Here is a 12,300-nt window from a genome sequence, read left to right as displayed (position 1 = left end):
GCCCTCTCCGTATCCTGTCTCTAGACCCACTTCAGGCAGGAAGTTCTTACTGGTGTAAAGGAGGCTGATGGGTGGGAAGGATGGCAGGTTTTGGCCTCTGGCAATCTTCTTCTCCTCAAATCCACAGGGCAGGCCACTCAAGAAGTCTTTGCGCTGTTTGTTGAGGCCCAGCCACAAGTATATCTCCATCTTGGCCTGAACTGTCCACCCAGCAGGTCCAAATCCCCTCTTCCCAGGTAGCTAAGCACAAAGGACAGAAGAGTTTACATGGATATAGGGAAGGACTTAGAGATGGACAGACCACTTTTTGCAGCATTCAGTTCCTTCTGATGCATTGCTTTTACCACTGTCCCTTCAAAACAGGGACCCAGCCTTCATCATTTTAGATCATGACGCTACCCTGGCCCATGCATTCTTTTCTTCCCACCATGCTGGCATCCTCTTTCTAAGCCAGCATTTTCTTTTGTGGCAGCCGGATCAAACACATCTCCCCTTCCAAACATTTCTCACCTACTGGACGGGGTAAGACCAGTGGCTGATGCTTCTTAACTTTAGACTTCCACCCCTACCAGTAGAGCAGGGGTCTATTTTGTCTTGTATACAAAACTAGGTACACTGCTCTCTCATCTTCATCTCCCATCCTCCCAGTGTGTCCTTCCTCCACCTCCCTCCTCTTGGCTGCAGTTCCCCCGGGAAAGGCAGATCATCACCTTGAGGAAGATGGTCTTCACTTTGGCGCAGTCCTTGCCCATCTCCTCATCCACAATGGAGTAGAGGATATCCTTGGAAGGGACACGGGCATAGGCAATGCGCTTGTTGTTGCTCATCATCCAGATGAAGATGTCAGGAATACTGTGCTGGGGCTATGAAGAGCAGCAAAGAGCTCTGTCAGTGTCTCAGCTCTTTCTGAGCACTGAGGCACCAGCACATCTGGAGACCTTCTGAAGGCAAATTCAACAGATGCCACAGGAGATTGGTGTACCTATTGCCACATTAGGGACACTGAAATGGTTTTGAGCCTCCCATTGCAGAAGCTTGTCTGCTTAAGGAAAGCTGCTCAGCTAGGGTCAGCAGGGTGAAGCCAAGCAGGAAACAAATTGGGATTTATACTTGTTCTAGTTGAAAAAAAAAACCCACAACATTTTGAATTAGAAGACTAAAGATTTTTCTCCTTTCTTCATTCAGCGGACATGGGGACTGTAAGGCCAGAATTCTGATTTTCAACTTCAATCAGAGAAACACCGCTGATAATTTCTCATGCTTTCCAAAAATCTGTTTATATTTAGACATTCTAAAAGGCAGCAGCTGCAATCACAAACTTCCCTCTGAAATCTACAAGGTCATTTTATACCAAGTAAGATTAAAAAGAATTTATGAAACACACTATTATGTAAGAGGTCTGCATGGGAAGTCTGTTTTAAACTCCTTTCAGCTCAATATACTGCACACACTACTGCATTTTAACACTGAAATGCCAAATTACTAAAATCTCTTCATGTGAAGTCCGGATACCAGAGCCTCTCTGGGAAAGGCTTTGCAACTTTAGGGGAGAATCCCCGTCCCCAGAGGGCTGTGCCGTGCAGGGGCAGGAACCAGGATAGCACTTGCTAAATGGATACATTCTGCACATGCAACCAAAAAGGAAAATTAAACCCATACACAGCTCCTCAGAGAGCCGCTTACCATTACCAAGTGCTTCATAAATGTGAACTAGAGGAAAAGAGGCAAAATCAAATGGAGCTGATCACCAGCAGCGTGACCAGCAGGTCGAGGGAGGGGATTCTCTCCCGCTGCTCCACTCTCATGAGTGCCCCCCTGCAGTCCTGCACCCAGCTCTGGGGCCCCAACGTAAGAAAGATGTGGAGCTGTTGGAGTGAGTCCAGAGGAGGCCATGAAGATTCTCCAGGAGCTGGAGCACCTCTGCTATGGAGGCAGGCTGAGAGAGCTGGGCTTGTTCAGCCTGGAGAAGGCTCCAGGGAGACCTTAGAGCAGCTTCCAGTGCCTAAAGAGACTGACAAGAAAGCTGGAGAGGGGCTTTTGACAAGGGCCTGTAGGGACAGGACAAGGGGGAATGGCTTTAACCTGACAGAGGGGAGATTGAGATGAGATCTTAGGCAGAAGTTCTTCCCTGTGAGGGTGGTGAGGCCCTGGCACAGGTTGCCCAGAGAAGCTGTGGCTGCCCCATCCCTGGCAGTGTTCAAGGCCAGGTTGGACGGGGCTTGGAGCAGCCTGGTCTAGTGGAAGGTGTCCCTGCCCGTGGCAGGGGTTGGAACTGGATGAGCTTTAAGGGCCCTTCCAATACAAACCCCTCTATGATTCTATGACAGATTCCCTGTCTGGACAGGTCCCATCACACCTTACAGTCTAGTTTATGTTCTGCTGTGATGAGCCAAGGCCAAGGAAGTCCTTGCTGTAACAAAGGATATGTAGTCGAGGCTGGGAGCCTGCCATGGGAATTAAGAGCAGAAGGTGCAACAGCTGCAGCTGCCATGAGGGCCAGTATCCTCTTAGTGACTGACCCAATCCTAAACTGTAAAAATAGCGGAGGAAAGGTGTATTTCTCCGAAGGAAGGAAAAAATAATTTGCAGCTACAGCATCCCTAAAAATAGCAGAGGAATGGTGTATTTTTTTTTTCTGAAGGGAGGAAATATATTTTGCAGATAACAGCATCTTTTTGGAAATGCTGTGAGCACCTCTAATATACTGGGCTACTATCTCTTACCTGTGAGCTGGAGTGAAGCAAGAGTATGCTGCAGCAGCAAAAATCAGAGGGTTTGAGTTCTGTGAGAGGACAGGGTGTTATCCCACAGCCCTTTGAAGAACAACTCCTTACCCAAACAGGATCAGAAGCAGCTCCCTGCTGCTGAACTTAATGCTGGGTTGATATGTGCCACCTTCTGATGACCAGTTCCCCAGCGAACTTCATGGCTTCCCCATGGCTCAGGCTGCCAGGAATGCGAAAGGCCCCAGCTCTGTTTATTGGCTGGGAGGAAGGGGTTTTAACTTGGTTTAGCACTAACTTGTTCCAACCACACAGGAGGCATGTGGCAGGGTGTAGACCTGAAGTGGCTCCTTACACAAGACCTGTGCTATTGGGGACCTCTCCTGCCCATAGGGTTTGCAGACAGGTCTCCATCCATCCCAGGCTGCTACCACCATGTGCTTACTCAGCTAATCTCTGTATGTGGAGGGACTCACCTCGTCTGCCAAGAACCGGAGTTTCTGCAGGAAGTTTTGCACCAATTTCAGCTTGTCTTTCATGGTGTTCTTCTTCACCTGCGACCTCAGAGTCGTGGCTTGCTGTCCCATGTTCTCCTGCGGTTAAAGGGGAGCCCAAAGCTTCATGTGAGCAAGAGCAGAAGGGAGCACAGAGAAGGGAGCAGCACCAGGCATGTCCCCAGCATTTGGGAAGGGATGGTGAGGAGGCAGATTCTTTAATCCCACCACATGCATCCTGATGATGGCACTCCTGACACCTGTTTGTTAACCTTGGCATGATGCAGGGAGGGCCCCTAACAGTGCAGAGTATCTGCTATAGGAGAAGATGCAGAGGGTAGGAAGGTGTCACCTGTGCTTAGGGCATTTTGGGGTGCTTCAAGCCTGGACTATCAAGGATAGTCTCTCCCTTTCTGCTGACCCTGCTGTAATTCAGCACTTGACCATTCAGGAAAAGGGACATGGAGGCTTTCACATGTTAAATTCATCCCTCCGCAGGATTCAGATGGCTGCTGAATCCAGTGTCCTTTTCTGTGCCAGCTAAATAAGCTTCCCTGGTCTTTGCACATCTCTTTTGCACATCTAAATCCTTTGCAAGGAGCGGGTCTACCAGTCCCAAACACCTAGGCCTTATCTATCCCTGGAGCAAGCCCCCTCTGAATTCCTCCTTCCTCAGCCATTTGATAGCAGTGTAGCTCCTCCCCTGTGTTCCCATATTTCTTTCCAAACCAGAGTGTGGTGGAGGGAGGCAGCAGCATAGACCTAACTGCCAGCTAGGACCTGTGCAACACCCAAGTGGTCTTGGGCTCCTCTATTCAGAAATAAACCTCAAACTCTCAATCCAGAGGCACTGGAAATCAGCATGCCTATGGACCAGAGCTCCCCACCACATTGACAAGGTCTGGACCTTGCTCATGAATCCTCCTCCCTGCCTGGCTGAATCCCACTCACCAGCTCCCGCATGCAGGACTTGAGCCTCTCCCGGTCCAGCCTCGTGCGTGAGGAATGGTGCTGGTCCTTGTCAGCCAATGTCACGAAGTGCCTGGTGGGAAAGGTGGGCAGCATGAATCCTGTGGGATCCTGTGTGCTTTCTGCAAGGAGCTGTGGCTTGGTGGATCTCTGCCAGCAGCAGGGCACGTCACTGGAGGAAAATGCCCTATTTCCCTGCAGCCCACAATGCAATCGTGGCCTGTTTGCACCCAATGCTGAGTGTCACGCATGGGGAGTAAGTGTCCCTTGGGTATCAGCCTGTGGAGACCACAAGACTGAGGCTTTCACAGCTGGTTTGGGGTCATTGAGGTGCAGATGTAAGCATCACCTCACCCATGCTCCAAGTCAGTAGACAGAGGATATAGCATTGTGCCAATGCAATGAACTACTTGCCCATCATCCAGAGGCTAAGGCAAGGTGAGTTTAATCTCAAAACCTTGCCCACAGCCCTGCAGGAAGCAGTGATATGCAGTGTGCCACCTCTGCCCATCTTCTACTCACAAGCATCCACTGCTCAGCTCCTCAAGGACCCCTCGGAGCCGGCGCTCCGGATGCGGCTTCTCCGTCTTGATCATTTCCTGCACGTCGTTCAGCCCTTCCTCCTGCAGCATCAATGGTGGGAGCAGTGAGGGGTGGTGGGACAGTGGGCAAGGTCCCCACTGAGGTCCAACCACACATAGAGCAGGCCTGTGGGATGTGCCAGTGGGAAACATATGGTGCTACTCCAGAACTGCCAACCTCTGGGCTCAGGTCTGGCACACATTTGGCTGCAGGGACCTGGCTCTGATGGGAATGGCTCCACTGCCCTCCATGTGACCAGCTGGACAAACTCCACACTGCCTTGGCTGGACCTGCCAGGCTCTCTCTCTTTGCAGATCCTGCTGTGACCCTGAAGATGTGGAGCTGTCAGAAAGGCTCCTTGGGAATTAGCTGAGAGTATTAAGGAGTCTTCATCCTGCCACACAAGTGGTTCACCCTCACAGTCCAGCGGGACAAAGCCTCCCTGCCCCAGCTGCCTTCAGTGCGGACACCTGTGTCCAACCCATAGATAATTCAGTGAGCCCCTAGGATTTGGATATTCACCTTATGGAGCATTTAGAACTGTGATACTTTCCCCTTTCTGGCACAAGTTTGCTTGTGGGTCCTTGCACTGCGTGTCCCTGCTTTGTGGCAAGCTGCAGAGATGCACAGAGAGCCTGGAAGTGCCTCATACCAGCCCCATGTCCCAAGCCATCTCCTTTCCTCACTCCCCAGCATGTACTGACCAGCTTGTCTGCAATCTTGTCCATGATGTTGGCATTATACAGTCTGCGGCGCTGGTCCTGCCACCAGCTCTTGATATAGATGCAAGGCTTTTTCTCAAAGTACGGGAGGTGAAAGTAGTTCCTGCAAGAGGAGGCAGAAGTGATGTTCCATGGTGGTAATGCTCCTGGCCAGGAAGAGTGCCTGTCCCAAACCTCTTCTGGGGAGGCAATGCCATGATGGGGGGTATAAAAGTGGTCAGGTGTGGGAGAGAGGGAGCTGAGGTGAATTGCACCCTGAAGAACAGAGGCTCCATCTTTCCTACACGCTTCCCAATGTGAGACCCAGGGTGGATGGGTGCAGTGCCCAGGGATGCTCTAAGGGCTGGAGCACCTCTGCTATGGAAGACTGAGAGAGCTGGGCTTGCTCAGCCTGGAGAAGGCTCCAGGGAGACCTTAGAACAGCTTCCAGTGCCTAAAGGAGGTGACAAGAAAGCTGGAGAGGGGGTTTTGACAAGGGCCTGTAGGGACAGGACAAGGGGGAATGGCTTTAACCTGACAGAGGGGAGATTGAGATGAGATCTTAGGCAGAAGTTCTTCCCTGTGAGGGTGCTGAGGCCCTGGCACAGGTTGCCCAGAGCAGCCGTGGCTGCCCCATCGCTGGCAGTGTTCAAGACCAGGTTGGACGGGGCTTGGAGCAACCTGGTCTAGTGGAAGGTGTCCCTGTCTGTGGCAGGGGATTGGAACTGGATGAGCTTTGAGGTCCCTTCCAGCCCAAACCATTCTGTGATTCTGTGATTCCACCTGCTGGTGGGATGGAGAGGTAATAGTCATGGTACAGTTAAAGGAAGGATGACGCTGAAGAACAGGTTCATCTTCTTGGATGCCTGAGCACTGTCCAGGAGCTAGGACCCATCCAGTCCAGCCACTGCAAATCCTTCTGCACCTGGGATCACCCTTAGTTAAAACACAGCTTCAGCTCATCCTTTCCAAGCCATCAGGATGTTTCCAGCCAGAAGATGTCAGCAGAGCCCCACAGTTGGTCATGAGGCCCCCAGCACCCTGGGTAAACAGCATGAGAGTCAGAGCCCAGGGAGAGGTTCCCCAACCATCCATGCTTCTCATCCCTATTTGACATTCACCTTGATAAGGAGCCAGTAAACAAGTCAGGGAACCCAAGATAGACTTTCATCTGGAGTGCAAATATCTTCAGTTCAGTGAGGTTTGTTTCATTTCCCAATTGAATTAAATCAGGCAGTTGTATTTACATCTATCTACAGGTATAACACAGCTAAAATCCACTTGAAGAACATCACATCAAGTTAATCCAATTAGCTTTCCTTAGTACTAGTCCTCTGTATTCAAATCCAGACTGTGACTGAAGCCCAGCCCAGCCATCCCAACACGTGTTGATCCTGTTCAGTTTGGGGCATTCTGATCCAGCTGCTTGGGGTGGAAAGCACCCACCAGCATCACATTGTCTGGATCTTGCCTGTATTTTAGGCAAGTTGGATGGGGCTTGGAGCAACCTGGTCTAGTGGAAGGTGTCCCTGCCCATGGCAGTGGGGTAGTGGTGTGTGGAAGTGGATGAACTATAAAAAGTTCCTTCCAACTTAAACCATTCCATAATTCTATTTTATATGTCAGGCATATAAAATATGAAATTATATATATATATTATATATATATTATATGCATTATATATATTATATTATATGCATATATATATATAATATATATATATGCATAGAGAAAGCACAGATGCAAAGCCCAGACCTCTTCTTCCTGATGTGGAGTGATCCTAAGGAAGGACCCATTTATAGACTGGTTTCCTGTATGTACAAAGCTTGTATGTACAGAAGTTAAACTGATTTTGTTTTTTTCAGTTCCCACCAGTGATTTTTTTGAATCCACTGGTTAACTTTGTCCCTATTTGCCATAGGTGAAGAACACTGAAGGTATTGATAGCCTTGAGTTTTGGGTGCACATCTGGCCAGGTGGATGAAGGATGTCCTTTGTAGGGTAGCTTGGGAGCTGACTTCAGCCTTTGTTGGAAATCAGAGAATCCACAGGAATGCTCAGAACTGTAGGGAATGGAATGGGGGTTCAGCTAGCAGACTGTAGTATCTAAGGCAAGGTATCTACATGTGGTATCTAATCTCCCATTACAGGGCATGGAGACCTTGGTTCCCATGCTGCTCCCATGTCTGTTGGCTGAATGAATCCAGGTGGGAGCTCCAACACCTGCAGACCACGTCTGATTTGAGTGCCACATCTCTGCGCAGCAGCACTTCAGTAGCCAGGTGGGCATGCTTACCTGTCTGTGACCAGAGGCTTCATGGGTTGAGATGAAGAAACAGAGACCATCTCTCCATCCTCATCACCTTCATCCTCACTTGAATTCTGGAGCAGCTCAGACTCCTCCTCATTCCCATCCCCACCCTCTTTCTTCCTCCATAGGATGGGTTTGCTCATGCCATCAATCTGGTTCCCATAGTTACCTCAAGAAAGAAATGTTAAATAAACTCACAGGAGTGTAACTGCAGTCAGGCTCAGTCTCTTGGCTTTAATTCAGGTTGGGGACAGAGTTTTTTCTAAACTGAGCACCCTGCTTGTCTAGTATGTGTTGGTATTAAAATGGGGAAGAAACCCTGATAGCATCCTTGGATCCTGCATTCCCCACCAGGCTTGCTTCAAAAGCACCCTCCCAGAAAAACAACCAACCTATTGTGACTTCAAAGTTGATGGGTTTGTCACCAATCTTCCTGTCGATCATGGTAGCTTCCAGGAATGCTCCAAAGAGAAAGAACTCCTCCATCTTCCCAGTGCAGTTCTGCTGGAGAAATCACGGGGAACAGGGTTGATGTCAGCTGGATGCAGGTCCCCTGGGACAGAGGGGTGCAACGCCTCTGAGCACCCTCATGGGCTCTGTGAAGGCAAGGTGCCACCATCTGGGCTTTCAAGGGGACCATGAGGGTTTTCTCTCCTCCAGTGTGAACCATCTCTAGGGTCATTGCAGGGAGAGTTTAATTAAAAGATTTTAGCCTAACTTTTAAATGTGTTGAGATCAGTCACCCCCTGCATGAGAGAGTGGCTAAGGGACATTCAGGAATACAAGACTGAGTTCACTCACAAATTGAATTAATCAAGCCACACTGCACCACTCAGTGCACCCTGGAACACTGTGTTCAGTTTTGGTCTCTGCTGTACAAAAAAGATGTGGATGGGCTGGAGAGAGTCCAGAGAAGGGCCACAAAGATGATCCAAGGACTGGGTGGCCGTGTGAGGAAAGGCTGAGAGAACTGGGCTTGTTCAGCCTGGAGAAGAGAAGGCTCAGGGGAGACCTTATCCCCATGTTCCAGTATTTAAAGGGTGACTACAAGATGGAGACTCCCTTTTTAATAGTGGTCATGTGGAAAAGATGAGGAGTGATGGGCACAAGTTACTAATGGGGAGATTCCGGTTGGACACAAGAGGAAAATTTTTCGCAGTGCAAACAACCAGCCATTGGAATAATCTCCCCAGGGAAGTGATGACTCCCAGTGCTGGACATTGTTAGAGTTCAGCTGGACAGGGTGCTGGGACATCCAGCCTAGGTCATGCTTTGCCTAGAAAGGTTGGACCTGATGATCCTTGAGGTCCCTTCCAAGATGGAATTCTAGGATTCTGTGATTTGCCTGAATGCTTTTTCAGAACTGGAAGGGCTTTGTTTCCAGGTAGCTTCATTTCCCTGGAGCTTAATTAAGGCCACTTTATTTCTGAAGGAGAGCTTTCAGACAGAGGGTGCACTGCCATCAGATTTTTCCATTTCTACTTCACACCTTTGGCTCATATGGATCGACATATGTAGCATCCCCAGGTAGGACAAGCCTAGATCTGGCTGTTTATGCAGAGCACAGACAGCAGCCTTATGGGCTCCATATATCAGGGTTAAAGCTGTGGGGCTTCTCTTATCAGGGAACAACCATTCGATTTCTCTGACCACTTCCACCCTGCCAGAATGGCTTGGGAAGTAGATTAGATTTTTGGTTTCTGTTTGAAACCTATCTTCAGGATAGGAGTGAGACAGCTGTCATTAGGAGATTGCTCTCTTTGAGTTGTCTAACTGCCAGCTGGAAAAAGATCTCTATGATGCTCAGTATCCTCCTTCACTTGGATATTCCTTCTAACCAGCACTCCTGAGAGAGGTGAACATGTGAATGATAATAAAATCTGAAATTTTTGCAAGATTTTATTCCATCGTGCTGAGGACAACACTAAATGAAATCTTTGGTTAGTGAGACCAAGGATAAAAACCCAAGAGGACTGAGACATAAGACTCACCACTGGCTGCTGTAGGGTTAGGGATGACTTACATCAGCAACTGATGTGGCCTGCTCAACTTGCACCTCAGTGGAGCTGTTGATCTCTGGGTTGGTGGTGTCCAAGATCTCCACAGCAAGACTCATCAAAAGCCTGGCCCGGAAGGAGACGCCTTCACCCAGGCCCTCATTCAGCTCTTGGTGCTCATCCATCAGGGTGTAGTTTCGAGTGGAGCCATACATGTTCACCCAAGCAGGGCCAAAGGTGGGCAGGAAGCCTGCAGCAGACCAAGCGTGCATGTAGGGAAGGGCGGGAATGAGAAGGAGGGAATGTCTTTGCCTCAGGTGCAAACTCACTCATGGATTGGCATCACTTCCCTCGTCTGTGCATGGTGATGCAGGCTGGAATACGCATGTGTGTGCATGGAGGTGCATGCTTGCAATCATACATGGTGACAGTTTTGCAGTGGTGGAGGCTGTGCAGTACACCAGCCCAAAGACAGAGGGTAACAGAGGTGAGTCTCCCATTGGGCAAGTTATCCAATGTGAGAGTCAAGAAAAAAGGAACATCCTATTAAATCCTTTTCTAGAGCTTGTTTTGTTTCATGTTGGTCCTATATGCGCTGGTGTGTTCATGTATGTGTGAATGGGGGAGCCTGTCAGATACTCACCCATTCATGGCAATGAATATTTTGAAAGTGCAAATTGTTCTTGGGTGTCTGTTTTCAGTTATTGGACTGGAGATTTGTGACAGGGCTTGGTTTTCAAAGAGTGTGTGTCCAGTGACCTCAGAAGACCACTGCAATGAATCAAGGTCTCTCTGGCTGGGAACTAAGAAGCAGCTATCTCAGGGGGTGGGAAAGGAACTTAGGCTATTTTGCTAACTCTGCAAAAGGGATATCTCTCTACCCTGAAGAAGGTAGCTCAATCTGCTCCCCACCTTAGCTTTACCTTTGTCTCCTTCATTAGAGATCTTCCGCAGATCAATGAAATGAGTACCAATGGCCACATCATTGACTTTATCTGAGTCTCGGATCTGGATCTTTATCCGTTTGCACAACGGGGGAAACATCTCTGTGAAGATGATTTGCTCATTCCAGAGGGGCTCATAGCTACTTTTTTGTATGGATGTCTTCCCCTGCCAAGTGGGAGGAGATAGATGTTAGAGAGGGGTTTGAGCTCCCAAGCCATCCACCATAATCTGAACTGCTGCCTTGCTAATGACCACTGAAACACATTCTGTCTTGGGACTCTCCTCTCCAAGGTAATGAGCTCCTTTCCTCAACTGGAGAGTTCTGCAAAGCCATCATGATCTGAACAAGGGAGAGGAAACATAGCAAACAAGGTGGCTTTACCATGCATCACAGCATCTACATGATAGGACAACCAAGATAATCTCTGGCCTCCTGTACAATGGCTGGTCCTGCTCATGTTACCTCCCAGGGTCACCCTGGTACCACATGCAGCTTGCTCACCTTCTGCCCTGCAAAAACCACCTGCACATAGGGGTCTACCAAATCCTTGTTTTCCCCAGTGAGAGCCTTCTTCACATTGGCCATGATGCTAGTGTTCATACGGGGCAGTCCCTCTGCTTGATAGATCTTGATGTAGAAACGAGCCCACTGCCTCTCTGGAGGGACACCATCTGGGAGGAGTAGGTTCCTGTAACACCAACAGATAGGGTTGGAAACAGCTGCTGGGGCTGGCAGGTTTGTCAGGAGGCTTACTAAAGAGGGAGAAGATATCCCATTTTGTGAGCACAGGCTCTGTGGAAGTGCAAAGATGACCATTTCTGCAGCCACACATTTTATTGCTGTCCTGTTTCTGCCCAGCTTCCTGTTTTGGGATGAGGAATGGTGACTTCATGATCAAAATGAACCCCTTCATGAGTATTCTTGAGGTGCCCCTGGGACAATGTGCATTCCATTGAAGGGATATAATTATTGTCAATGGAGTCTAGAGGACAGTTAGACTCAGCCTAATTTAGACACCTAAAGCAGGCCAGATGAATGGGATGTTAGAAGAGCCTGCTTTCTTCATCAGGGTGCAAGCGGAGCTGGGGCGATTGTTTTGGGGAAGAACACTGAACTCCATCAAATTGGTTTTCCTCATATACGTGGCTCTCTTTTTTGCAGGGAAGAAATGAGAGCAAGAGGGGATGGTGTGAACAAAACGATTTCTAGAGGAATTGCTGGGAAAAATGAGATAATATCACCACTACAGCATGGAATGATGGCCCAAAATAGTTTAGGTGGTGCCTCAAGCTCCCTGGTCCCCAGCAAGTCCACAGAGCTGCACTGGTATTTTGCCACTAGTCTGGGTTTCTGACTACGTGGTGAGAGACTGACAGGTAGGCTTGAAAGCCTGTGGTTGCACTTGGAAACATTTGATTAGTCTGAAATATTTGGGGGATGGAAATAAGTTTTAAACTCTCATGATACTTCTCCCATGACCTTTCAGATTCTTTGGGGAGTCAAAAACCCCTGCCCATCCATGCAGCCTGGGAAACCTCATCCAAACCGCTCTGCTCTGCCCTGGCAGCAGGTTATAA

The 12,300-nt window shown here is 49.0% G+C and overlaps 1 protein-coding gene across 3 annotated transcripts in view; it reads right to left on the bottom strand.

Annotated features, from left to right (window-relative positions):
- OTOF (otoferlin) overlaps positions 1-12,300 on the bottom strand; it is a gene marked incomplete at both ends in the record, with an annotated part of 98,121 nt that overhangs the window by 18,813 nt on the left and 67,008 nt on the right. For all 3 annotated transcript variants that reach the window (XM_080616324.1, XM_080616325.1, XM_080616326.1), the window contains 11 exons: positions 51-240; positions 711-863; positions 3,200-3,316; positions 4,169-4,259; positions 4,709-4,809; positions 5,473-5,593; positions 7,766-7,949; positions 8,173-8,281; positions 9,804-10,027; positions 10,701-10,887; positions 11,225-11,411. In XM_080616324.1, the coding sequence (XP_080472450.1) occupies positions 51-240; positions 711-863; positions 3,200-3,316; positions 4,169-4,259; positions 4,709-4,809; positions 5,473-5,593; positions 7,766-7,949; positions 8,173-8,281; positions 9,804-10,027; positions 10,701-10,887; positions 11,225-11,411 (1,664 nt within the window). The remainder of the gene's footprint in view (positions 1-50; positions 241-710; positions 864-3,199; positions 3,317-4,168; positions 4,260-4,708; positions 4,810-5,472; positions 5,594-7,765; positions 7,950-8,172; positions 8,282-9,803; positions 10,028-10,700; positions 10,888-11,224; positions 11,412-12,300) is intronic.

This window comes from Psittacula echo, assembly GCF_963264785.1.
Source record: "Psittacula echo genome assembly, chromosome: 4".
Lineage (NCBI taxonomy): Eukaryota > Metazoa > Chordata > Aves > Psittaciformes > Psittacidae > Psittacula > Psittacula echo.
Note: the sequence above shows the minus strand (reverse complement) of the source record. Positions and strands in the feature narration are given on the sequence as shown.